General features: G+C 64.3%; 2 protein-coding genes across 10 annotated transcripts; both read right to left on the minus strand.

Moving 5' to 3' along the window:
* Positions 1 to 496: 496 nt before the first annotated feature.
* Positions 497 to 8,582, minus strand: LOC135325148 (gamma-secretase subunit Aph-1b-like). The gene is made up of 7 exons (XM_064502821.1): positions 8,336 to 8,582; positions 6,159 to 6,329; positions 3,180 to 3,253; positions 2,829 to 2,951; positions 2,314 to 2,441; positions 1,796 to 1,919; positions 497 to 1,535 (listed from the first exon to the last, which is right to left on the minus strand). Exons 1-7 carry the CDS (start codon positions 8,446 to 8,448, stop codon positions 1,498 to 1,500), a joined length of 771 nt encoding a protein of 256 aa, XP_064358891.1. The 5' UTR covers positions 8,449 to 8,582; the 3' UTR covers positions 497 to 1,497.
* Positions 8,583 to 10,144: 1,562 nt separating this feature from the next.
* On the minus strand, positions 10,145 to 24,196 carry LOC112991934 (tropomyosin beta chain). 9 transcript variants are annotated; one of them, XM_064502818.1, is made up of 9 exons: positions 23,990 to 24,195; positions 22,625 to 22,750; positions 17,537 to 17,670; positions 16,259 to 16,376; positions 16,078 to 16,148; positions 15,176 to 15,251; positions 14,990 to 15,052; positions 13,918 to 13,987; positions 10,145 to 10,448 (listed from the first exon to the last, which is right to left on the minus strand). In XM_064502818.1, the coding sequence occupies exons 1-9, from the start codon at positions 24,101 to 24,103 to the stop codon at positions 10,366 to 10,368; spliced, it is 855 nt and encodes a 284-aa protein (XP_064358888.1). In that variant the 5' UTR covers positions 24,104 to 24,195; the 3' UTR covers positions 10,145 to 10,365. The 9 variants fall into 9 exon arrangements, with proteins under 9 accessions (XP_064358888.1, XP_064358886.1, XP_025970547.1 ...); XM_064502816.1 differs by lacking the exon at positions 15,176 to 15,251 and adding an exon at positions 15,769 to 15,844; XM_064502819.1 differs by lacking the exon at positions 10,145 to 10,448 and adding an exon at positions 13,350 to 13,483 and having other exon boundaries at positions 23,990 to 24,196.
* Positions 24,197 to 26,847: the final 2,651 nt, after the last annotated feature.

Raw genomic sequence — 26,847 nt, forward strand, 5'->3', positions numbered from 1 at the left:
TGTTGGAAAAATACAGCCATGGGTTGGTAGGGCCAAAGAAACGTAGAACTGAAGGTGGCAGACCCAGTGCTTCCTCCCTGGCCAGCCCCAGCCCTGCTGCCCCCGCCCTGCTCTCCTCAGGGTGTGCTGCAGGCTGCTGTAGAGCTTTCCTCAAAGGGCTGCTGCCTCCCTCCTCTCCTACTGGCCCTGAAGACTAGTTCAGCCAGAGCCAAGCCCTAGAGAGCTCCCTATCGCTCCACAGCCAAGAGAAACATGCTGGGCTGGGGCAAGGGAAAGAATCTGCTGGTCTCCAACTTTGAGCAGCCTCCACCCCAAAAGCTGCTGCTGCCACTTGTGCAAGCACTGCTGGGAGAAGGGCTGAGGAGGCAAAGCCCCAGCTGCAGCTATGCTGTGCTGGCTCCCCTCCCAGTTGCACCCCTGGGAGCTGCTGCCACTGCCGCAGCATGCTTGCGCCCTGCCCACAGAAGGTACCACAGCCAGTCACACACAGCCCCCATCACATCTGGTACTTCTCTTTATTAGTATAAAAGCCCACTGTGGACAAAACTGCACTCTCAGCCCTGAGCCCGATGGCAATTTCTACCTCCCAGTCCTGTAGCGTATCCTCAGGGCTGATGCCCCTCTGAGAAATAAAATCCCCCTCCAAGCCTGGGAGAGGGCTATGATCCACTGGAATGGTCCCCTGAACCACCACCCCCCACCCCCCAAGCTGTGCTGGCACCCGATGCGAGGTGACTTGTCATCCTGCGCCCTCAGCCACTATCCAGCCAGGTCCATGTCCGCCAGGCACTGCAGGCACTGTCTGCCCAAACCCTCCTCCCACCCTGGGTAGCTTCAGCTCCCTCCTGCCCCCACCCCATGCCAGCTGCTGGTGGTGCCCTGCACCTTACCACCACCCCACCAGCCTCCCCTGCCCTTTCCCAACCTGCGCTGGGATGCTGGCTCACTGCTGCTACCGCAGTCCAGCACTGGGGCCGTGTCTCCCAGCGCAGCAAGCCTGGGCAGAGGTGGGGAAAGTAGCACCACAGCGTTTGGCCCCAGCCCAGCGTGTGACAGCGCTCTGCAAGGCTGCTTCCTCCACCCCGGGGGAGGAGGAGGAGGAGCGACATCTCCCTCCAGCACAGGGCACAGCACATCTTCTGTGGTGGGGGAAGAAGCAATGGGTTTCTTTGGGCTTGAGCGTGAGGCAGTCCAAGGTCACATCCTTCCCAGGCAGGCTAACAGCCTTCAGTTGCAGCATGGCAGGGCCTGCAAAGCTGAGTCCCCCGAACTGGGCTGTCCCAGGGGGGGCTCCCAAAGGGGCAGAGGAGCGAGCCAGCCCCAGCAACGACAACCTGCTGGCTGCTGCAGCGGGGCCGGAGCGCCTGCCCCACAGGGCCTGGCCGGTGTCCCCCATTCCAGGAGAAAATACATTGCAGAGAAGGTGACGGCCGCTCTCGCCAACAGAACGGAGGGGAGGGCAGGGGGCAGCTGGGGACAGGAACATCCTGCAGGGCCTCAGGATCCTGGCTGGGGGCTGGATCCACTCTGTAAACCTATAGGGACAAAGAGAGGGGGGGGGTCAGTTTTCAGCAAACTTCGTACCCCATCCATTTCCCACAGGAGAGGCAACAACCCGGGAAGGCCCCAAACCAGTTTCCAAATCTGTCTGTGGCAGTGAAGCAGATCACATCCTCGCTTCAGCCTCCGACTGAGACAACCCTGTGACCCCCAGCACTGACCCAGCTCCTCCCAGGTAGCCCAGAAGGGACCAGCCCAGCCAGATACCAAGTCCCCGTTACGGAGCAGGACTTACAGAGCAGGAAACGACGCACGTTCTGGGCAGATCCCCCTGAGAGCAGGTAAGCCCAGGTGGCGGCGATGGCCATCAGCATGTAGGAGGGCACCAGGCTGCCCACGTACAGGGGGTTGCAAAACGTCTGGGGAAGAGAGACAGGAGAGGGAAGGGGTGTGTGGGCAGGAGAGGGATCTCCCAAGCCCTGGCCGTTGGACACAGCCATCATCATGTCCTGCTCCTCTCTCTTCCCCCTCGTGCAGCAGCTCTGCTGAGGGGCTGGGATGGGATGGGCACATGTGGCAGTATCGCAGCCCATGGCCTTGCCGAGCCGGCGGAGTACCAGGGCAGGGGAAACCAGCCTCAGCCGTTTGCCTTTGTCAAGGGCTTATCCTGTGTGGGGCTGGTTCGAAGTCCCCAAACACCAACAGCTTTGCTGGTGTCAAAGGCTGTTCCTCCCCAGGCACGTGGACCATCACACACCAAAGCCATCCCCGAATGCAGGCCCCTGGCACGTGCCTCCGCTCGCTGCTACTCACCGATCCCGAAACAGCAAGGTGCATGACAACAACAGCTGCGATCTCCCACCAGCGCCGGTTCTCACAGCCATGGAAAAAGAGGATCCCCCAGAAGGTGTGAAGGAAAATCAGCACCATGGTCATAAAAGCTGCAGGGAGCAGCACAGAAGGGAGTCACAGGAGAATCACCTGCCCCGACCTCCAAGCTTAGGCTGGGTACAGAGGAGCCAGGCCAGGGAAGGAGTGATGGCACTGCTGGGCTGAACTAGTAAGCATGCAGGTACACCTCGAGTGCGGAAGGGGCTGGGGACAGGAGCAGGGAGGGTAGCAGGGCACAGAGAGAAGGGTTTTGTGCAGAACAATGCTGCAGGTGGGGCTCTAAGGGGCTAAGAAGGGTATGGGGAGTGGTAGCAAAGTGCAGGACGAAGGGGAGAGGACTGGGGGCTAAGACGATCATCCACAGGGCTGCACATCTCCGTGATGGGGCGCAGCAGAGGTGGTAGACGTGTGGGAGAAGGGTCAGGCCTGTCACTCACCCGAGGTCAGGAAGTAGAGCTGTGAGTCCCCATAGATCCCCACGGTGCCAGGCCCTAACGCGTCTGCCAGCAGATTGATCATGGAGAAGGCACCGCTCATGAGCCCAAAGCCCACGCCAGCCACTGCCAGGACAGAGACACTGTGAGGCCCTGAGCCCACGGCTCCTGCAGCCTCCTCAAGGCCACCCGCACCCAGGCATCCCCCAGTCCCTTAAGACACCCAGCCTGCTTCGGCATGAGAAACCCCTTTCCTCTTGGCAAGAGGCCGAGCGCTGCTCTATGGCCCAGGTTCATCCTGCGGGGCCACCTCTGGCTTCACGTTTGGGGTGCCCCGCTCTGCCCGCCACTCACCATATGCCATTTGCTGGATGGAAATGGGGGAGCAGCCATCTTCGCTGAGGGCCACCAGCCCTTCAATAGCCTTCCTGCGGAGGGGAGAGCACGTTGGCGCACAGCACAGTACAGCACAGCTGTAGCACCAAGGACTAACCAGGCAGCGAGCCAGGATTTTATCCTGCCTCAACCCGCCCTCTTTGTAATCTTGCAAAAGGAAGGGTGCAGTCGTCATACAGTTGGGTCTCTGACAGACACCTGACTTCACACTCAATGACACTGCGGTTCACTGATTGATTGATTGACTGGCACTTTGCATAAGCCTGGAACACAGCAATAAACATTTATGACTTGGCTGACAAATCTCAGCAAGGAGTGACGATCGAGGGCATCAGGATCAGCACTCCTGTGTGCTCCCATTATCGAACTGGCAGCAACTGTGAAAACCACCGTGGAGAGTACCTGTGGGACCTCCCTAATTGCCTGACAAACCATGCACAAAAAATATATATCAGTGAAGCCAAATACAAACATTTTCCACATAGGAAGATGAATGCAAGCCAACCTATAGACCAGGTATAGGGGAAAGCAGAATGCTGTGGGCAAAATGGGCAGCATACCTGCATGAGGCTGCGGAAAATAGTGCTGGTGTGGACACAGGAGGCACACACCCATGAGACTGCACCCAGTCTTTGCATCTGTGTCTTTAAAAGATGTCGAAAAAATAGGGAGGGTGCAGAGAAGAGCTCAAAGAGCTAGAAAAATTGCTTTGGGGGAGAGACTCGGGAGCCTGGCCTGATAAACTTCATCAGTTCTGGTAAGTAAGCAGAAATACCAAAAGCCTTTTCAGCCTGGAGGAAGAAAGCAGCACTAGAAGTTGCTGGAGTTCTGCAGAATGAAATACAATGGTTTATGCTACAGAGAGTAATCCACGGATCTCTGCTACCCTCTGCCTTCCTGGCTCCAGCAATGCGTTGCTGTAGGGAGTGGTGTGAGCTCACATACCAACCACTGGCTGAACAACTGGCGCTGCTCCTACAGACACCCCTACCAGAGCCCGGACCTTTCCCGAACCCCTTGTCCCCAGGCTATCACCCTTTCCACACCGCCCTTCCTGCACGCTTACTCCCTGCACCACACTATGCCTGGGCAGGACCTGCTGGGATCCCAGCAATGTCTTCCGCGCTGCCCAGTCCACAGGCTGTCCCGGGCAGCATCTGCCTGTCCCAAAGCACCAGCGCAGCACGTGGCCTGCAGTGCATGCGCAGCCTGGCAGGCGGCGGGGATCCCTGCTCTCCTGCCCGGCAGCACCCAGGAAGCCAAAGATTTTCTGAGGCTGGGCCTAGACTTTGCCCTGGGCTGGCCAAGATGCCGAGCACAGAGCAGAGGCAGTTACCAACATGATGCACCGGCCCAGCAACAATGCCGCAGCACTGCTGGACTGAGGACGCAGGATCAGGAGTCAGGGCTTGCTTTGGTGAGACGCTGTGCTCCAGCACGCCTCGCTGGCAGTCCCGCTCCCTCCCCTCAGAGGGATTCGCTGTCTGCCGGTACCACCCCGGGGCTCTTTATCTCAACCCCAGAGCTGGACACAGAGCAGCTGGCAGGGCTGCCCTGGCTCAGGATCCGGCCCCAAAGGGGACACACCTTGTAGGAGACAGCTAGGCCCCGAGGGCTGGCCTTCCCATCACAGAAATGTAGGGCAGAGTCGGGAGGCTCCGGGGAAGACTTGAGGCTAACACCCAAGTGCAGGTTGCTGGAACAGCTCCTGCTGGCCTTGACACCTGCAAAGCAGCTTTGCTACTTAAGGAAGGGGCAAAGCGATTCCTAGCAGAACAGCTCACATCTCTGGGCCTGATGGGGCAGAAGCTCCCATGAAAACCCTGACCTAAGGCCCCTCTCCCTGCCCCAGGGACACACAGCATTGCTGGCACAGTCCTCCAACGGTGCAGCCACACAGGGCTGATCCTGACCGAGAGGCCTGGCCTCTGACCCGACGGCAAGGGACTGTCCCTGAGCCCCCCCAGAACATCCAGGATTAATGTTTCTCAGTCATGGCTCGGGCGGACGAACCACTCTGGCCATGTTATCACCATCCCTCAGGAGGGGAGTCATCAAAGCATCCTGAACCTGACACCCAAACCTGAAGATGACAGAGCGCTGTAGACACTGCTGTGGGTCTCTCACCAGCAGACAACACTATTACACAACTCATCACCACTTCCCTAGGCCTGAGCCACTTAGCTTTAAGGACAATGCGGGGCGTAACACTGGCTCACAAACAACATGACACTGCACCAGCCAAGACAGGCACCTTGGATGAGGCAAAGCCCTGAAATCACCTTCAGGCTGTTCCCACTGAAGCAAAGAAAAAGACATCCCTAGAAAAAGAACAAGACTTGCTGACAAAAGGGGGAGATCCATAACCCTTCTCCTTCATCCACACAGCAAAGCTATGGGAGCACTCCTCAATCTAGTCAAAACAGCCTGCTGGGAAGGCAGGACAGAGATGTTACACACCCTGGAACAGCTTAAAGTCACAGCCTCCCTGTCCTGAATTAAGGGAGACAATGCCAGCCAGCTCAGGTGTCAGTCCTCCAGGCCTTAGAGTTGCTCTTCTCCACTACCACAGCTATACTTGATGTTAATGGACTGACCTAGCTTTGACCCAGAGATTTTAGCTGTAAGAATCTTAGTCTCCTAAAAAACGCTGACTGAGATCCTGAGCAGAGCACAGGCACAGGAGGCAGAGAGGAAAGGCAGGGGAAGGGCAATACCACTCCACTCCCAGGCTCTGGGAGCAGCCCAGGGCTCGCTGAGGCCCAGGGTAAATTCAAGCTGCCTCTCCGGGTATGGCCGCGGGGCTCCAAAGGACATCCCAGCACACAGGGAGCACTGACATCCTCTGGCCAGGCCACAGCAAGATGGCAAAGCCCAGGACCGGCTGGGTGGCAGGAGAGCCTCCTCCTCATGCCAGGCTAATGCCACGTCCCTTACCTGAGGAGTTTGTAGTAGAGAAACCGGAAGGCCTCCTGCAGCAGCACAGAAAACATCACCCCAAATATCAAGAGCCCCTTCTGCAATGGTTCATCATTGGGGTCACTGGCTTTAACAGCAATAAACCAGATCAGGGAGGAGAGCAGCAATGAGACCAGCCAGAAAAAAGCCCTGAAAGAGAAACAGAGAGGCTGCTAACCGGAGAGCATTTGCTCTGCACTCTTGAGGACATAATTCCGGCCTCGGGCAAAAGATCTTCCTTCTGTGCCCAAGTAGTGCAGGCAGCACCTGGTGCCGGGGAGATGCTCTGCACATCTGCAGCTGGATCAGCTGGTGCACATCTGTGGAGCTCCCTGGCTTTGCACCAGGCGAGGAGGTGTATGGACTAGGGATAATCACTGCCCGTGCCAAGAGGCTCCGGTGAGGGCCAATACGTACTTTCTGCTGCGGGCCTAAGTTGAGTGGAGAATACGTTCCTGCCTGCCTCAGACAGAAGGGCTGCTAGAAAGCAGCAAGTGCTTCCTCCGCAAGGGTAGGTTTGTCCTTTGAGGAGGCCAGCCCTGCTCTGTAAGGCACATTTTACACCTGCATCAAATAGGTGTGCAAAAAATTCCCCAGCGCAGTGCTTTGTGCAGAGGCCCCACGGGCCAGGCAGGTTGTACCTTGGCCTGGACAAGGACCTTGGCCGAGAGCCTGCTCCTCGCTGCCCCGACACAGCTGTCTGGCCTCCACAGCTCTCAGCTGTAACACTGCCAGGACAAGCAGACACGGTTCCCTGCTGCCCTCCGTCCTCCCAGGTACTGCCCTGCGGCCGAGCACGGACACGAAGGACTCCCGCCATGACTGCGCCACGTCGCATGGGCCCTGGGGAAGCAGAGGCACAGGGCAGGGCAGAGGCCTGTTGGCACCCCACTGCCTCCCTAAGCAGTCTGCCTGGGTCACACACGAGGTCCTTGGGGTCACCCAAACCACAGGAACGGGCCGTGCCTCTCCTGCACTCATGGCACGGCAGAGGCCCCGCTGCAGGGAATGGCCCCATGGCAGGGGATTTCCAGTGCCATTCCCACCTCGGGAAGAGACGTGCCCAGCGGGACACCCCAACCTGAGGGTCTCGCCCCATCTGCCTGGCAGCAGGGCCTGCACCGACCTCACACCTGCACCCAGTGGCAGCACCAGCCACATGCCCGGGTGGGCTCAGAGCCGGTTGGCATGGCCTGCAACGGCCCGGCGCCCACCGGCAGCCAGCCCGCACGCCGCGGTGGCTGTGCCAGCACCGGTGCCGTGCCTGTGCCACTGCCATGCCACTAGCGCCACTGTCCCCGTGCAGTACCAGTATCGGTGCTTTGCTTGTGCCCTTGCCACAGCGGCACTGGTGTCCCTCCTGCTATGCCTGTGCTGGTACCAGTGCCAGGCTGCGCCTGTGCCTGCTGTGACTGCTGGTACTGCTGCCGTGCCAGCACCGGTGCTCCTCCAGCCCCTGCTGACAGCGGTACCAGTGCTGTGCCCACAGCCCTCCTGCGTTGGTACTGGTACCGACAGCAGCACCCCTGTCACGCACACACCAGTACCAGTGCTGTGCTGGTGCTGCCAGCACTGGTACCACTGCTGTGCCTGTGCCCCTCCTGGGCTGGTACCTATCATGCCTAGACTGGGACCAGCGCCAGTGCCAGTGCCAGTGTCATGCCCACACTGGTACCAGTACTGCTACCAGTGACCAGTGCCAGTACTGGTGCCTCTGTGATGCCCGTGCTGGTACCAGTACTGCTACCAGTGACCAGTGCCAGTACTGGTGCCCCTGTGATGCCCATGCTGGTACCAGTACTGCTACCAGTGACCAGTGCCAGTACCGGTGCCACTGTCATGCCCGTGCTGCTACCAGTATTGGTGCCAGTGCCAGTGTCCAACACGCCTGGACCGGTACCAGTGGCAGTACTGGTGCCCCCACCATGCCTATGCCAGTACCAGTACTGGTCCCAGTGCCAGTGCCCCCGTCATGCCTGGGCTGTTCCCAGTACCGATGCCCTAGCCGTGCCCAGGCCGAGGCCGGTGCCAGTGCCCCTGTCGTGCCGGGGCCGGTTACAGTCCCAGTGCCGGTGCCGGTGCCGGTGCCGGTGCCGGTGCCGCTGTGGTGGCCGGTGCCGGCGGGCCGCGCGGGCCCCGTGCGGGGCGGGACTGACCCGGCGATGAGGATGATGATGCGGAGCGGGTCGCGGGCGATGGTGAAGAGGAAGAGGCCGAGCGCCGGCCCGAAGGCGATGAAGGTGCACCCGAAGAACACGGCGAGCGTCATGGCGCCGGCGCCGCCGCCGCGCACCGCACCGCGCCGGACCGGACGGGACCGGACCGAGCCGCTCCGCCCGGCCCGCGCCGCGCCCGCCGCCCTTCCGGGGCCGCCGTGACGTCACCCCGCCGCCGCCGGAAGGGCCTCGCGGGGCGGGGCCATCACGGGACGGGGGCAACGGCAGCGGCGCGCGGGGGGGGGGAATGGCCCCGTCGTGGTGGGGGGCACGGCCGCGCCCCGGGAAGGGGACAGTCCTGTCACGGGTGGGGGGGACACGCTCAGTGCCACCTCGATCTGGGGCAAAATACCGGCGCAGCTTGTAGGAAGTTAATTGCTGGGGGACCGCAGCCAGGAGCCCGAGCGGCTGCCGGGGACAGCGGCGCCGTGGAAGGGCCCTTCGTGCCGGCCGCGGGGGCGCCCGGAGGCTTCGCGCGGCCCGGGCGCGCCCTGGTGGGAGCTGGGGAGCGGTGTGTTTGCGCTGCGGGGTGCTACTGGCCGGACAGGTGAGGCGGCGTCTGCGCTCTCCTTCCCTTTACAGGCAAACCCAGGTCTGAAAGGGGCTTCAGCCGCGCAGATTAACAGCGCAGAGCGGCGGGAGAAGGATGGAGACTAGGGCAGAGGCACGGGGTGGCCGAGCACCCCGCGCCAGGGGAGTCCTCTGCCCTGCCGGAGGCCGGCGATAAGGTCTTCAGAGCCGCGGACCAGAGGCGCTGGGCCTGGGGGAGAGCTGGAGGCCGGCAGCACCTGGGCAGGAAGGAGAGGCAACCTCACCCTCCTCCTTTCCTGAGCTACGAGCCATGCAGCTAGCAAAGCAAAGCAGATAACTCCGCTTGTTGGAGCGACGGCCTGGCCCATCAAGGGGTCAGTGTGACTTATGTTTCCTGGCAGCGCGAGGCTGTGCTCTCGGAGGGATATCCGCCCGCTGGCCTGGGACAACAGGGCTCAGCGCAAATCATGGAGGCCCAAACCAGAGGGCAGAACTGGATCATGACTCTTGGGCATCTCCAGGGGAGCCCCCTCCCTTTTTGGTGCCCATGAGGAGACACGTCCTGGCACTCTTTGCTTTGTTTAAGGGAAAAAGGAACAAACCAGGAGGAAACTGCCTGAGCGCTTCAGGAATTGATTGCCTATTATATTAATATCTGCTAGGTTAGATTAGACAGCTGTCCCTGAGGAGGTGCTCAGGGCCTGGTAATAGAAAATACAACCAGTACGCTGGGTAAGCAGCTAAGTGCAGACCTGGAGAAGACACTGATAAGCAACAGTGTGTGGACACACGCTTGTACATGTGCTTAGACTGTGTTGTTAGCATGAACCATGAAACAGGCTCCATGGAGAGGTCAATGCCTGCACGGCTCCCAAGTGCCAGGGAGGTAACATGCCGGTTTTGGTAGGGGACACACTAGTGACATACTGCTATCAATGTGCACCAGATCAGAGGATGGTCAGTTTGGACTTTGAGTTTCCTCCCTTATGGCTGTGCATCCCTCACATGCCAAGGAAGAGCTGGAGATGTGGGAACGCAGCCCAAGCTATGCACATTATCACTCCCAGCCCTCCAAGGCCAAGGAGGGTGTCCTTACAACGGCACTACCTGCCCCACAGCAAGGCCCAGAGCCCCCACGCATGAACAAGGCAGGGAGACACACACCCCCAACGTCTCCTAGTGTCCACACACACCCACAAGGACTAAACACTCTCTCCATCTTGTCAAACTGCTTTAATATTTGGACATGAAGACAGGACAGAGCCATTCTGGCTGTGCACAGACAAGACACCCTCAAGCCACGGTGTAAGGCTGCAGGGTTTCCCTTCTCAATGGATGTGTGGATTTGGCCAAGACGCAGTTCAGCTGATGACATCCAGAGCGTGCCAGTGGGGTGCACGTGTGGGGTAGGGAAGAGGGACAGGGGCTCCCCAGGCAGCTCAGAGGTTGTTCAGCTCCAACAAGGTCTGGTCCAGGACCTGGTGGATGCCAACGTTCTCCTCTTTGGCACTGGCCAGACTCTCTGTGAACACAAGGGACACACAGCCAGGCACACGCACACAGACACAGGCCAACCACACCCAGGCACAGACAGACCCACACACGCAACACCAGGCACAGACACACGCACACAAATGGACATTTCAGTACGGCAATGGCATCCAACAGAGCAGGGCCTCCCTGCAGAGCAGAGTCTGTGCAAGCAGCCCCGGTGCTGGCAGGGATGAGCCCAGCCGCTCCGGGACCTGCCAGGGTGGCCGGGCCAGTCTCTGGGGACAGGCGATCCCCGCTCTTTGGCTTCTCCCACCCTCCCATCGCGCCCCACGGCCCTGGGGCACACGCACTGACTGACCGCGCGACACAGCCTTGTGCAGCCCCGTGCTGGGGGGCCCGATTTCCACAAAACGTCCTACCCAAGGTCTTCACTACTGCTGCTGGCTGGCTACAGACGTGTGTGCAAACCCTCGGCCAGCGAAAGAGGAGAGCCAGTGCCTGCTCCATAACCCAGTGGTGCTCCGTGAAGAAGAGGAGTGAGACAGCAGCCCGGGAGGACGGGCAGAGGGACAGCACAGAGAAAGAGCAGAGCTGATGAGGCTGCAGGGACAAGCTCCACCGGCCAGAGCCTTCCCCGGCTCTCACTCGCCACCTGCATCCTCCTCCTTCTAGAGATGGGGATGGGACCTAGAGCTCCGCTGGCCAGGCCCCTGCACTGCTACCCCAGCCCCATCTCCCAGGGCTCCTGCCCAGGCTCTGCCCGCCACCGCCCTGTCCCCCGCCCCAGGCCTGGGGCAGCAGGGTGCTGCCTGGTCCCCAGCTCTGTCCCAGCCCTCCCAGCAGGGAGGCTCTGCTCCAAGGGGAGTCCTCCCTGCACTGTTTGGGATGACCAGAGTAGTGAGGAAGAGGCTGGCCACCTTCAAGGTCCCCTAGCCCAGGGGAGGAGGGGAGGGAGGCAGCGATACACAAGCCACCACGTCCCTCCCCAGCGGGGCCAAGCTGATGCCAGGGGACAGCCATCATGGCATGGGTGTCCCAGGACATTGGGAAAACCCTCCTTCCTCTCCCTGGGAAAACCGATCAGCTACGGAGGCACTCTCCAGCCCCACCGAGCAGGGCAGTTACCCCAGGGTGGGAGGCCAAGGCCTGGCTATCCCTGTTCCACGCACCACTTAGCCACAGCGGAGAGTGGGCAGGGACTCCCAGCCCTGACCTGAAACAGGGCAGGGGAGCAGCTGGGGCCCGGGAGAACCGCGGGGATGGTGAGCAGGGACTGCGGCAGCCCCATGGTCGTGGGCCGCGTGAGGGGAGCAGGCATGGGCTGTGGCCGGGGAGCTTTCTGCAGCTCAGTTGTTAAGTTCGGTAAGGATGACCCGTAGTTCATTAGTGAGAACACGGTTTTTCTCGGCCTCCTGCCTCGAGCGCTCTAGAGAAAATGAAGACATCAGCGCAGCAGAGGGGGAGAGAGAGAGAAAGGAGAGTTAGCAAAAAAGAGACAGTACTCCCCGCGAGAGACCTCGGTGGAAACCCTGCAGTGGCGGCAGCCAGCGGGGCCGAGCTGGGGCTGGCAGGGAGGCAGCAGGTCCCGGGGCAGGGATGGGGCCTTGGGTCCATCTGTTTGGGGAAGGGGTGGTGGGGCAGGGTACGATGCCAAGGAAGGAGGAGGAGGATCCACTGAAGCTGGGACCCCTTTAGGGCCAGGAATCACCACTGAAGGACAAGGTCAGCCCTTTCAACAGGGAAGGGTGATGCGAGAGATGCCAGGGCTGTGAAAGGCAATGTTTTGAGAGTGTGGTTGGGGAAAGGACAGGACCAGGTCTAACCCTATTTCAAGCCACGAAAGTGATGGAGAGCAGGTCTTGGAAGGAGGCAAAAGATGAGGAAAGCTGTGCCCGAGAGCCGGGGGGGGAGGTGGGGGTCATCGCCCCAGGCGGAGGCACAAAGGGCCCCTTTGCCCTCAGCCCTGCAGCACGGGAGCCGCTCGGGGCTCCACCTGAGGTGGTCCCAGCGCTCCGGTGGCTGCGGGCAAGCACCTCCTCCCGCCCAGCTGCTGGCACCCACGTGAGACAGGCAGGAAATGAGGGATGAGAGTGGAAAACCAGAGCAGCATGAAGAAACCAAAGGAGAAACCAAGGAGAGAAAATGCTTTATTGAGACCAACTCAGTAACCCAGAGGGACAGAACAGAAAAGAAAGAAATCATGAAATGCAAACTGAACAGCGATGTGCAGCGGACAGATGGGAGGCAGGGGCGAGGGGGGAGCAGGGGCTGCCTGTCTGCCTGGGGAAGGGCTGCCCGTGTGGCCCGATCCCCCCCGCCTCGGGGCCAAGCCCTCCCCCCTGCTCCGACGGTGGGGATGCTGCATCCCCCGCAGCAGCCCGTGCCTCAGAAAGCAGCACCGGGGCGGCTTTGCCGGGAGCATTGTGGGGGGCAGGCTGCCCCCCCCCCGGCCCTGGAGGCTGTTTGCAGCAGCGGGACCCCCTCTCCTGCTCCCTAGTGCTGGTGGGAGCTGAGGAGGATGATGCTGGAGCAAAGGGGTCCTTGGCCCAGGTCTGCCCCATTCCTGTCCTGCAACCCATCACTAGGCAGTGCTGGGACAGGGGTGCAGCGACGGGGAGAGCCCCACAGCCGCCGACACCCACCCATCTCTCTCTGCCACGGGAAGCATCTGCACCCTCGGGAAGGCCCACCCACCCACCCAAACCTGCACCTCACGGGCAGCCGTTCACCCAGCACATGGGCGCCCAGGTGAGATGTGACTGCCCCCCGTCCCCACGTGGCACCCCTGAGCAGCGAGTCCTCCGTCTCCTCCCAAGGAGGGACAGCCTGGGAGCAACCTGGGCTGGCTCCGGCCCCAAGGATTCGTGCTGAGGAGGGCCAGGGGGCAGGGGCAACCATGGGGCAGGCAGGGCAGGCGAGCAGCGAGCGGGGAGGGGGGCGGCGGGCAGAGGGTGGCGTGGTGCTGGTGCCCGGTGGGGGCTCAGAGGGAGGTGATGTCGTTAAGCGCATTGTCCAGCTCCTCGCTGATCGCTTTGTACTTCATCTTCTGCGCATACACCTCGTCTGCAGGCGAGGGGTGGGCAGGGGGGCGGTGGAGCAGGGTGGGGGGCAGGCGGCAGAGAGAGAGAGAGAGTGGCGGTGAGCAGGGGGCTGCGGTGGGAGTGTGCGAGTGCAGCGCCGTGCACAGTTTGGGGTGATGGATGCGGCCATCTTCCTGACCCACGGCATCCTGGTGCCAGGGGGACGGGGACCATGGCCCCCAGCAGCTCTTTATCCCAGCCCTCTCCATCCTGGGTGCCCGTGACCACCCCACAATCCAGGCCACCCATCGCGGCGCACCTGCAGGGTGCTTGGTCCTCACCCCGGCCATGCCCTGTCCTGCCCCAGCCAGGGGCACATGCCAGCCCTGGCCAGGCCATCGCAGAGCACCCCAGGCCTTCCCAGGCTGCCTGTGCTCCCCACGAGTGAGGGAAGCGGGGCAGGCGAGGAAGTTTTACCTTCTAAATCATCAATGGTTTTCTCCAGCTTCGCCACGGACCGCTCGGCAAACTCTGCTCGGGTCTCAGCCTGCAGGAGCACAGGGGAGAGAAGATGAGCTACAGATCTGCGGGGCACGATGGAGGTGTCTGCACCAGACCCCAAACCTGCCCCTTCTGCATCTCCTCCCATGAGCCCACACCTAGGCTTGCTGGTGGAGCTGCCAAGCACCTGGATCACCAGGTGGGGGGGGGTTCAAGAGATTATTTTGACTCTGTTTTGGGGTACTGGAAGCATAGGCAGGGTTGGTGGTGCCCCCCATAACAAAGTGCAGCCCATGGGAGCCAGGCCAACAGCACTGCTTCGCTTTAGACCGATCCCAGGAAGGGCAGCACTCCCAGGGCCCTCCTCAAAGGAGGCATCTGGGCAACGTGCCTTCGTGCTGGGCGTCCTGTTTGTCCTAATCTGTCCTGTTGAAAGCGGAGAACCCATTAGCGGCTGCACACTTCACCGCTCATGTGTTCATCCAACGCTACACGGATCACCGCTAAACGAATGCGGCTCGAAGTACATGCGAGCGGGGCAGGAGCTACAGCCAGCATACGTCCCAGGAGTGGGACGCCGGGGATGCTTCCCCAGGGGGCTGAGAGAGGACTTTCTGCAGTGCAGCCACAGCGACTGAAAACAAGGTGGAGCCTCTCAGTGCCGAGGTCGGGCTGTGCTAATGCTCTGCCTGGCCCATAGCCTTTCCTCCAAGTCTTCTTCCAGTATAAATTAATCACTGCCTCCTGTCTTTTCCAGCACCTCATTTCTCTGTTTTAGCAAAGGCCGAGCTGGCACTGTGGGGGCAGAGGCGAGCGGTGCAGCGGGAGCAGAAGGTGGCATGGGGCGGGGGGGCAGCAGACATGCCCTGATGGGGCTGGCCTGCTCCCACTGAGGGGATCCTCCCCAGGGACGCAATCATTCGCCCTCCAGAGGGTACGGGGAGACCTCCCGAGGGCAGAGACACCCCGTCGGAGCATCCCAGAGCCAAGCGCAGGGCATCCTGCCCGCCAGCCCCTCTCCTGCGGTGCCCTCCCCCAAATGCCTTACCTCCTTCAGTTTTTCCCCTAGAAGCTTGATTTCCTCCTCGTACTTGTCCTCCTTGGTGGAATACTGCGGAGAGAGACAGCACCCGTGAGTCGTGCGGCACGGCTGCGCCTGTGTGTCACCCCGGCCCCCTGCCAAACCCCACGCACGGCTGGCCCCTCTCCCAGCCCCAGCTCAGCCAGGTCCTACCTTGTCAGCTTGGGCCTCCAGGGACTTCAAGTTGTTGGTGACAATTTTCAGCTCTTCCTCTAGGTCACCACATTTACTACATCCCAAGCAGGGGCCACCAAGTGAGGGAGTGGGGACAGGGGCAGGCGAAGGACAGAGAGGAGCCGACAGAGCAGGTGCGGGGAAGGAGGAAAGAAAGAGAGAGAACAAGATGAGAAAGGAGAAAAAAACAGCAAACGCAGGTGGAAGAGGAGCAGAGGCACCATGGCAGTGAGCGGTGGCTGCGGGGACGCATCCATTCCTCGGGACTCCTTGGCCTGCACGGACGCCGCTGCTGGAGGCAGAGCTCCGGGAAGGAAAGCGGGGCCGAGGCGGCCCGAGGAGCAGAGGAGGGGACGGCGTGGGAAGCGTCCCTTTGGCCTCCGCGTGCCCGGCCAGCCCCGTCCACGGGGCCCCGGCTCCAGCGTGTGCCGCCGGCAGGGCAAGGGGAAGGAAAGGTGAGGCTGTGGCCGAGGCAGCGGTGCGGAGAGGAGAGAGGCGGCTTGCACGCTTCGAGAGACAGAGACGGAGAGAGAGGGGCTGCCGCGCGGCTCCCCGCTCCCCTGCCGCAGTACCTCTTCCTCTGAGGCCATGAGGGATTTGAGAGTCTGGTCCATGGTCCGCAGCTCTTCTTCCAACTGTCTCACTCGGCTGGGGGGGGGGAAGAGGGGGCACCCCAGGGGGGGCCGAGCAGAGAACAGGGTCAAATGCGCTCCCAGCCATCTGGCGAGCCCAGGGCACCCCAGTGCGGGGGGCGGCCCTGGCGCGGAGCTTGCCAGCAGCACCAGCGGGGAAGGGACATCCCGGGACCCCGCGGGCTCGGGGCTCGGGCTGCTGGGCTGGGGGCTGTGTCGGAGCGACTGGCCGTAAGCGCCACCACTCACCTCTCCGCAACCTCTGCCCGCTCCTCCGAGCGCTCCAGCTCTCCCTCAAGGACAACCAGCTTGCGGGCGACCTGTCGGCAGCAGTGAGAGGCGCGTGTCGGCCCCGGGCGGTCCCAGCTCCGGGGCCTGGTGCGGTGGTCACAGGACGGGGCAGAGGGTGCGCGTGGGAAGCGGCACTCACCTCCTCGTATTTGCGGTCGGCCTCTTCAGCTATGTGCTTCGCCTCCTTCAGCTGCATTTCCTGGAGCTCCATCTTCTCCTCGTCCTTCATGGCCCTGTTTTCGATGACCTTCATGCCTCTGAGGAAAGTCCAAGCCAGAAGATGTTACTGCCGTGGCCGACGGGACGTGCCCCTTCTATGCATGTCCCAACCTGCCATCCTCCGGCTCTGGAGATGAGGGACGTCACCCGGGGACGCCGGCACTCCCTGGCCACTCTGCGCATTAGGGTCGTGCCGGGGTGCTCCCGTGCGCAACAAAGCGGCCAGGCAGTGGAGCTGCCCCAAGACCACCCGGGGCCGCTTCCCGGGGTGAGGTGGTGCGGCCGTGGTGCTCCTCAGCCAGGTTCGTCCTGCACTGTCCCAGCCTGTCCCATCATCCGGCCCAGGATGAGGGCTGGGCACAATCTCCGCATGAGCAGCCTGGCAGCCTGGCAGCCTTCGGGAAATGCTAGGAAACTTCCCGTGGCAAAGCCGTTTCTCATGCAGGGGCAACACTCTTGGGGGGCTGCAGGACCATCCCACGCTGCCCGGACAGGCCAACACAACAGGCTTTTCTCCACCAGCTCAGCTGCTGATGATCGCTGAGGAAACGTGTCACACCAGAACGTGATGACATGTCTGGGCACCCGGCAGCTCCTGGGCGGTGGCTGCTAGTCCCATAAAACCTAAGTGCCTCCGTCTGCATCACTTTTCCTTTGGAGGCGTGAACACTGCTGGCAGCTGTGCTGTCGCCATCGGAGGATGGGGAAACACCCTCCGCAGCGCTTCTTTGAGCAAGGCTCTTCCACTGCTTCTACTAAAACTCAACCTCAGTTCCTAGGTGCCAGGAGCTTCCCCGAGCCGTTGCTCACCCTCGAGTGGACGAGTCTGCTCTGGGACAGAAAACAGACCCTGAGCAGCCTCTGGCTTTAGCTCCTGCCTGATATTGCTGTGAGCAACAGACCATATTTTTCAGCACTTTAAGAGTGCCCTGGAAATTGCAAAGAACACACTTATTTGGGGAACTTCTCCACGCTGTGGCCCTGCTCTCTCCCTTCGGGGTCTGCAGGAAGCCTGGCACAATCCCCTGAAGGGAGCTCAGCCCTTGCAGCACGGGGCTGCTGGGCTCCTGGTGGACCTCGCGGGTGCTGCCCTGTTGGCAGCCTGCCTCCCTCCCGGACCCGAACCCCACTGAGAAGCCGAGGGCGAAGGGGGCTGCCAGCGCTCCAGGGCCCCCCACCCCGCGTCCCCCCATCGCACCTCTCGCTCTCATCTGCCGCCTTCTCAGCCTCCTCCAGCTTCTGCAGGGCGGTGGCCAGGCGCTCCTGGGCTCGGTCCAGCTCCTCCTCCACCAGCTGGATGCGGCGGTTCAGAGAAGCCACTTCGGCCTCGGCCTGGGGGAGCAGAAACACCACGGTCGCCTCTTGCCGCAGCAGGGAAGCGCCGAGAGACGCCGACGCTGCTCAAGCCGCACCGCACCAGCCCCCCGCAGCGCGGCTGCAGCTACTGAGCGCACCGAGATGTGGCGTCCCCGTCCCAGCCGGGGCCCGGGTCAGTCGGGGAAGGTGCAAGCCGCTGCCTCAGGGAGGGGGCACGGCCTGGCCCCCGGGCTGTGCTAGAGGCAGCATGGGACAGCCCCGGAAGCTGGCTGCCACCTGGACACCCGCCCTGCCCTGGCTTCAAACCCCATGGAGCTCTTCGCTTGCGCTAATGAGCTCCAGAGGCTAATTGCAAGTTGCATACGCATACACACATATAGATACGTGGAAAGCATTTTCTGCAATTACTTTTGCGTTTGCTGCCCAGTGCACCCCTGTGCTGCAGGAGCGCCCGACCCTTGCTCCCGCCAACGCTCACCCTGCACCCACTCATACCCCACCGTTTGCCCGGGGACGCCCAGCGGCCCCGGTGCCTTTTCCTAAGGACAACAGGGTTTTCCCCATCCCATCTTTGGTCCCTAGCACCTCGTTGGATGCAGGTCGCTGCCGACCGCGCAGCAGCCCCGGCCCCGCTTGCCACTCCCAGCCCCTCGGTCGCTCCCCACCGTGCGGAAGAGGTGGCCGGCGCGGCGGTGCCGTCATGGGGCTGGTATGTGGGGTTTGCGGAGCGGTGAGTAAAGGAGCAGGAATGCCCTGCGCGGGCTCGCTCCCGAAAAGGAGCTCGGAGCTGCTCGTGGATTTCCTGTTTACAGAGGTGGCAGCGGAGCAAGCCGAGAGGCGCTCCGGCAGGACACCCTCCGGATTCACAGCACCGTGGTGGCGGCGGCAGCGGGGATGATGCGGCGGGTCGCCCTGGGCAGCCTGGCGCCCAGCCAAGCCAAGGCCGCCCGGGCCCGCGGCACCTGACCCCGCGCTTGTCCCACGCAGCAAGGCTTCCCGCGCTCACCGCGGCTGGCAACCGCTGCCTTGGCAGCTCCCGACCCCGGCGCGGGATGCACACGGGCATCGAAAAACCCGGGAGCAAGCAATGAGGCGACACCACAGGGAGCAGCCCCATGCCCTGGGATGCCAAGGGACCTGCGCCAACCCGGGGGAAAACCACCCCGTTTTCCCACAGGCTGGGACAGGCCTGGCCGGCTGCATTCCCAGACCTGGCCAGCCATTCGGGAACATGAGCTCTCCAGCAGCGGCCGGCAAGCGGGGAAGGCGATCCACAGCCGCAGGAAGGGGCCGTTTCCTCTGCACGCAGCCCTGGCGACAACAGCCCGGGCGCCGCACCCAGCTCTGCCGCCCCCGATAGCGGGAGGATGTCCGAGCCGCGGGGAAAGCATCGGAAAAAAAAACAAAGCGGCAAAAAAGCCCCGAAGCCAGCAACGAGCCGAAGCCTGGCGACACCAGCGGGACGCTCGGGCGAGCCGGGAGGCGACGGCCTGGCCGTGGGATCTTTAGCAGCGCGCACCGCCGAGGCGGAGGCATCCTTTCCCAGGATCCGCCTGACCCCGAGCGGGGCCAGGGCTGGCCTCCGTCCCCGGCGCTCCTCACGCTCCCCGGTGAGCCCCGGGGATGCCCCGCGGCAGGCAACACCGTTCCCGGGAGACGCGGCCGAGGACGCGGCGGGGGCGGCCCCCGGAAGCCGGCGGCAGCTGCCCACGCCGATAGCGCCGGCGGCAGCGGGACGGCATCCGCCGCCAGCCCCCAGCCCGCGGGCCCCACCCGGGGCTGCACCGGGCGCCCCGGCCCGCCGGCCCGCGCTGCTGCCCGGAGCCACGGGGGCTCGGGGGGGCTCCGGCCTCCCCGGCACCGCTCGGCGCTGCGGCGGGCGGCCTCGGCGCGGCCCCCCCCGGCCGGGGCCTTACCCGCTCCCGGGCCTGCCGCTCGGCATCGGCCTCGCGCTGCAGGTGCTCGGCGCGCTCCTCGGCCTCGTCGGCCACCTGCTGCAGGCTCTGGATCTTCTTCTTCACGGCGTCGATGGAGCTGATGCCGGCCATGGCCCCGTGGCGGCGGCGGCGGCGGCGGGGGAGCGAGGGGAGGCCGCGCCGCGGAGCCCTTTGTGGGATCCGCGCTGGCTCGGGCAGGAAGCGCTCAGGCAGCGGCCGCTCCCGCCGCCCGCCCTGCCTCCATCCCTTCCTGCTCCTCCTCCGCCTCCTCCTCCTCCTCCTCCTCCTGCCACCGACCGGACCTGGGCCTGCCGTGCTGCCCGGGGCAGGGTGTGTGGTGCTCCCCCATGCATGGCACACCGCCCCCCCCACCCCAGTAGGGTGCACGATGCCCCCCCCAAGCAGGGTGCATGGCCCCCCCCAAGCAGGGTGCATGGTTACCCCACCCCAGGCAGGGCACATAGTGCCCCCCTGGGCTGGGTGCATGATGCTCCCTGCCCCAGGCAAGGTGCACAGTGCCCCCCGGGCAGGGTGCACGGTGCCCACGTTGGGCAGGGTCCACACTTCCCCCCCAGGCAGGGTGCATGGTGTTCCCCGCAGGCTGGGTGCACGGTGCCCCCCTGGGCAGGGTGCATGATGCCTCCTTTGGGCAGGAGGCACAGTGCTCCCCCCCAGGCTGGGTGCACGGTGCCCCACTGGGCAGGGTGCATGATGCCTCCTTTGGGCAGGATGCACAGTGCTCCCCCCCAGGCTGGGTGCACGGTGCCCCCTGTCAGGGCGCCTGGTCCCACCAGCTCCGCCGGCCATGTGGGAAGGAGCCTGGGGGGCTGCGGGCATCACGGCACAGGGCCCTGCCAGCGGGAGCGGTGCTCCCCCAGCTGCGTGCCCCGGCCCCGCATGGGGCCGGGGGGCTCCTGGCCTTCTGCCCATAGGGGCCATGAGCGACTCAGTGAGCACTGTGGGCAGAGCCCGGGCAGCCCCACGAGGACCCGAGCCCCCGGAGGGTCCGGGAAATGGCGGCGTGGGGTGGCTCTGCCGGGCGCCGCCGGCCCCATGGCAGCGCGGATGCTTCGGCTGGGCTGGCACTGCCCCGGCCCGGCAGCCAGCGCTCCGGGCAGTGGGAGGCTCCCGGGCACAGAGGGGCCGTGGGAGCGGGCCGTGGGTGCCGGCGGTGGCCGGGTGCCTCGGCACTGGCCCCACCCCGGGATGCAGTCACTTCCCAGCAGAGTCCCGTTCCCTCCCACTGGCTCGGGGAATCGCCAAATAAGAGCAAAGTCGCAGCTTGGGAGAGCGCTGGGGCGGGAACGGGGGCGAAGCCTCAGGGAGCGGGGCCTGGGAACGCCGGAGCCTGCATTTCGCCGGGTGCTCGCCGAGAGGTGCCACTGGCGGCCCTTATCCCACGGTCTCCTGGGCCTCCGCAGCCTGCGGGACAGGCCTCCCCTTCCCAAAGCCCGGGGGCCTCTCCGAGCCCTGAGCGGGGCACTACTGTGAAGAGCCCGGGACGGCCCCATGGAGCCCATCGTGACCTGCAAACCGCCCCGTGCCCCTCAGCGCCACAGCCAAAGTCTTTCGGCGCCAGCGGCCGCCCCTTCCGCCGGGCTCCAGGACCGGGAGGCCCCTCCGCCCCAGAGCACCCCGTGCCTAGCATGCCCAGACCAGCCTCCAGCCAGAGCAGTGCAAACCCTGGTACAGACCCTACAGCTGCTCTGCCCAGCTCAGCGCCCCTGGCTTAAGCCGGCATTAATGGGCCCTTCCTCAGGATCTCCACCATTGCCACTAATGGTTTCGGTATCTAATTAACTTGAGGCAGCCCCTAAGGTCGCCGAGCAAAGCTGGACCTTTCGCAGGACAAACTTCTGCAAACTTCTCCCACGAGCCTCAGCCCGGCCCCGGCAGGATCGGCCAGGGGCATTGGCTCGATCCTGCCGCAGGCAGCCCTGCGCCCGAGGAGGTCCCACCAGCCATGGGGCCACCTGCCCGCCTGCTCCTTCTCTGCATCTTTTTTGAAGTCCCGGAGGAGCCGGTCGCCCCAGGGGCTCCTGCGGCTGCTGCTCGTCCTTGTCTGCTCTCCCCTGTCCTTGGCGGCCACCTCAGAGACTTGACGCATCTCCCCCATTTAGCTCCCTAAACCAGCCGGGATTGAATTTTTCGTTCCCAATCCTAAAAAGCCTGGCCGTGCCCCTGCTGGCCGCGCGCCACACGGCTCCCCTTTAGCTTCTCCTCCGGTTTCCAGGGTTGGTGTTCATCAGAGAAGGACTGGCTACCAAAAGGAGGATTTATTTATAGGGTGTCAAATGCCCCGTGTGGCACGGCAGGTCGTTCCACCCCGCTCTGCTCCCCGAGGCCGCACAGCTGTTCCACCCTTCAGCCCGGCCACTCACAAGCCAACTTTGACACCTGCCTAACGTCTCCCCGGCGGGATCGTTTCTCAGGAGAAACATCAGTCACAACGCTAAATCAAACTGCTCCCGGCCGTGCCCTTCCCAGGGCGCGGGGCTGCACACCAGCCCCCAAAAGGGCGGCCTGGTGCCCCGAGCATCCCTCCTTGCACCCAGCGCCCACTGCCACCACGGCGGCTGGCCACGGGCAAGAGCTGCTTCTATTTCTCTGCTCCTTTTAGCTTTCCTGCAATGGCCCAACAAGCGCCGTGGAGCTTTTACTATAACCGTACCGGCGGTGCACCGGTGACCCAGCTCCAGACGCTTGTCCCTGTCGGGTCTGGGGCGCAGGCAGTGCCGCGGGGCTGAGTGCGAGCTCAGCTCTACCCACGAAGCTCCGGCAAAGCCAGGAGGCACCGGCTGCGCCAGCGGTGCCCGGCACGCCCCCCGCACGCCCGCAGCGCGCAGGCGGCCCCAGGCTGGTCCCTGCCCTGCATCCACCGTGGCTCAGCCCGGATCAGTGTCAGCGTCCCAGGAATGGGATCCGGCCAGTCTTCCCCACAGATGCTTCCCATATAAGGCTCCCCTCTTCCTTTGCCCCCCCCCCGGGTCTGGTGCGCCCGCAGGGGAGGGGTTGCTGGCGAGCCTACGTACGTCTGTAGCTTTCTTCTCTGCCTGTTCCAGCTTCTCCTGTGCGTCCTTGACAGACTCGGAGTACTTCTCCACCTCATCCTCCGTGCCCTTCAGTTTCTTCTGCAGGCCCTGCTGTTCTTCCTCCAGCTGGGGAAGGGATGGGAGCGCAGGGGTCAGGGGGGCCGCACAAGGCTGGAGGTCTCGAGGGGACTGGCAGTGCCCGTGGGGCTGGGGGGGGGGGACAGTCGCCCTCATCGTGGGGTCGCCCAAACCGGTAAGGGAGCACATGGACACACTCACTCCATCAACTTTGGGGCTGCAGGTCCTTGGGGACCACCAGGGTCCCTGGGGCCAGAGCAGCCTCTGGTATCCCTGAGCCTGATGGGGGCAAGGAGATGGTGGCCTCCTCCTCATGCTAGGGGCTGTTTAGGTCCCACCTGGGGGACACAGCTCCAGAGGGCACTGAGATCTCCTTCTCCATGCACCCGGGATGGGAGCACATTGTTCCAAAGAGTCTCCATGGGAGAGAGATAAGGAGGTGGCAGGTGGGGATGGGCTGGCACTGAGGTGCCCCATTGAGGCATGGCCTGGCGTTTGGGGGTGGCTGAGGCAAGTGGTGGTGCAGTGGGCTGGAGTGCAGGTCCCCAGGGCCAGGCACTGAGTGGGACAGGGTCCCCATGGTTGGACACCCAGCAGGCTGAGGTCCCAACAGTTGGACACCAGGAGGGGTGAGATCACTGGAGCTGGCTGCCCTGTGGGGTGAGGTACCTGGGGGTGGACCCCTAGGGCAGTGGTCTCCCAGGTTGGACACCCAGTGGGCTGAGGTCCGCATGGTTGGACACCAGGAGGGGTGAGGTCCCCGGGGCTGGACACTGAGAAGGATGAGGTCCCCAGAGCTGGGAACACAGCAGGACAAGGTCCCAGGGGTGGCATCCCTAGGGCAGTGGTTCCCAGGGTTGGAGTACCATTGGGCTGAGGTCCCCAGGGTTGGACATGCATCAGGGTGAGCTCCCCGGGGCTGGACACTGAGAAGGATGAGGTCCCCAGAGCTGGGAACACAGCAGGACAAGGTCCCAGGGGTGGCATCCCTAGGGCAGTGGTTCCCAGGGTTGGAGTACCATTGGGCTGAGGTCCCCAGGGTTGGACATGCATCAGGGTGAGCTCCCCGGGGCTGGACATAGGGAGAGGTGAGGACTCCGGGGTTGGACACCCGTCGGTGTGAGGTTCCCAGGATTGGACACCCATTGGGGTGAGGTCCCCAGGGTAGGACACCCGTTGGGGTGAGGTGCCCGGGGCCAGGCACCCGCATGGCGAGGTCCCCCGGGGCGGGCACCCCTGCGGCGGGGGCAGGCAGGCCACGGCGGGGGGAGGGTGGTGAGGGCCCACCTGCTTGCAGCGGTCCTCCGCCTGCTTCTTGTCAGCCTCCGCCTGCTCGGCGCGGTCGATGGCGTTCTCCTTGTCCAGTTTCAGCATCTGCATCTTCTTCTTGATGGCCTCCATGGCGGCGGCGGCGGCGGGCGCGGGGCGCGGAGCGGCGGGAGCGGCGGGGGCGGCGGGAGCACCGGCACTGCGCCCCCCGCCCCGCCGCGCCGCCTAAGAGCCGGGGAGGGGCCGCGCGGGCGGGGGCCGCCCCGGCGCCTCCCCCGCCGCCCGCCAGCACCTTTTAGGGACAGGCTGGCCGCCGCCGGCGGGGCCGCGCCCCCGCCGCCCCCGCCGCCCCGCGCCCGCTCACGGGGCACCGCGGCGGCGCCGCGCTGCGGGCGCCCGGTGGCACCGAGCTGGGGCACCTCGGTGGCACTGGGTTGAGGGCACCCCGGTGGCACTGCGCTGGGGACATCCCGGTGGCACCGCACTAGGGCACCCCGGTGGCACTGGGTTAAGGGCACCCCGGTGGCACTGGGTTAGGGGCACACTGGTGGCACTGCACTGGGGACATCCTGGTGGCGCCACACTAGGGCACCCCAGTGGTACTGGGTTAAGGGCACCCTGTTGACACTGTGCTGGAGACACCCAGTGGCACCACACTCAAAGCACCCCGGTGACACTGGGTTAAGGGCACCCTGGTGACACTGGACTAGGGACATCCTGGTGGCAACGCACTAGGGCACCCCGGTGACACTGCGTTAAGGGCACCCCACTGACTCTGGGCTAGGGACATGCTGGTGGCACTGCACTGGGGACATTCTGGTGGCACTGTGCTAGGAGCACCCTGGTGACACCGGGTTAAGGGCACCCTGGTGGCACCAGGCTAGGGGCACCCCATGGCTCTGCACTGCAGACACTCCACTAACTGGGCTAGGGCCACCCCAGTGGTGCTGCACTGGGGACATCCCGGTGGCACCACACTAGGAGCATCCTGGTGGCACTGGGTCAAGGGCATCCTGGTGGCACTGGGCTAGGGGCACCCTGGTGGCACTGGGCTGGGGGCACCCCGGTGGCACCGTGCCTGGGCACACCCCTGGTGACACTAGGCTGGGGCACACTGGTGGCACTGGGCTGGGACTGACCCGGGGGCACCCGCCGGCTGGCGATGCACTCGGAGACACCCACGGGCTGCGATGCACCCGGGTGTCAGCAGAAAAGCCTCCGGGAGGGCAAGCCGCCGGGCCCCAGCCGTGCCCACAGCCCCGAGGCAGGAGGGCACCAGTTCGGTACGGGCTCCGACGCGGCGCCGATGTCTCCGCCGGGTTTCGGCTGCGGGGCGCGGGTGCTCACGCCCGGGCACCGAGAGACCCGCGGGCGTCCCGGCCGCCCCATGCGCTGCCCCGCCGGGCCCGTCCCAGCGCTTTCCGCTCTAAATAAACTGCATTCGAGAGGCAAAAAATGCGAACCCTTCCGATGGGGGCTCCTCCAAAAATAACTGGCGCTTTAATAAAGCTCCTCGATGCTTCTGGCGCATTCCCAGCTGCAGGGGTGGGCGGCCGGGGGCTGCCGGGGGGCCGGGCCGCAGCCTGGAGCGGGCACGCGCTGCCCCCGGCGCGGCCGCGGCGGCGGGTTTTGCAGAACTGGGAGCGGGGAGGCAACGAGACTCAGCAGCGCCAGAACGAAATGTCCAGGGGGAGGAGGAACGTCCCTCTGCAGCCCTCCGCGGCCGAGGCGGCAGGGCTGGGAGATGCTTCAGCCCAGGCGGGCTAAGGGGCTCGGCCCGGCAGGGAAACGTGCTGCTCCGTGCAACGTTTCAGCCCTGGCATTTCGGCTGTGCCCGGCAGCCCGGCTCGGTGGGCCGCTACCTGGTGCAGGGTCAGGCCGGCGCAGATTGTCAGGGGACAGCTGGCGGGGCCGGGACTGCTGCAGCAGGCACAAATCCTGCGCGGCTCCTCGGGCGAGGGAGGCGAAGGGGCCAGAGCTGCCGCGGGGCCGGGGATGCCCGAATCCCGCTGAGTGACGGCGTGGGAACAGGTGGGGAAGGGGCGGCGCGCGAGCAGCTGCCGCCCGCTCCGCTCGGCCCCGGGGGGCTATTTCGGGGCGTGAGCTCAGCGCCAGCAGGGCTCGGGCCGCATTCCCGGCGCCGCGTCCCCGCCGGCGGAGAAGCGGGTGCTGCAGGGCGCCCCGGCCGTTCCCCAGCCCGCGTGGGGCGCCTGGCCCCGGGGTATTTTGGGCTCACAGCAGGGACCGGGTGGGAGCCCGCCGGGGCCCAAATCCCCCAGCAACAGCGGGCGCCCCCTCCGCGCGCCTGCCCCCCCGTGGCAGCACCTGTGGGGCGGCAGCGGGGGGCCGGCCGGCCGGGTGCCTGCTGCTGGCCGTGCTTCGAATATTTTCCGTGCTGTCTAAGCACCCGCTTGGCGCTCGCCTCCCCCGGGGATGGCGGCGGCACCCACTTCTCCCCTGGCTCCACAGGGACCGCTGTGCCAGGGGTATGGACACCCCCAGCCAGAGGCACTCCTGCTCCCCGGCTGCCCCTCTGCCCCCTAAAAGAGGCTGCACTGAGTCCAGTCTTATTTAGCACCCCTGCACTGGGGCCAGGCTTAACCCGCTGCATGGTGCAAGGGAAGGGCCCGGGGGCAAAGCTCCCCTTGGGTAGGTGCATGGTGGCACCCAGTCCTCTCCATCCCACACGCACCCCCAAGGGCCTCACGAGGAAGCTGTCCTGGACTCATCGCTCCCTTTTAATTTACGCCCGCAGCTCGCCCAGCACCCGCTCGTCCCTGAACCGGTTTGGCTCCAGCCTGGTGCCTCCCTGCCCGGGGTTGCTCCCCCTTGCAGCAGGGATGGGAGCACCTCATCGCCACCGCACCAGCTGCAGG

The sequence above is a fragment of the Dromaius novaehollandiae genome, chromosome Z, assembly GCF_036370855.1.
Source record: "Dromaius novaehollandiae isolate bDroNov1 chromosome Z, bDroNov1.hap1, whole genome shotgun sequence".
NCBI lineage: Eukaryota > Metazoa > Chordata > Aves > Casuariiformes > Dromaiidae > Dromaius > Dromaius novaehollandiae.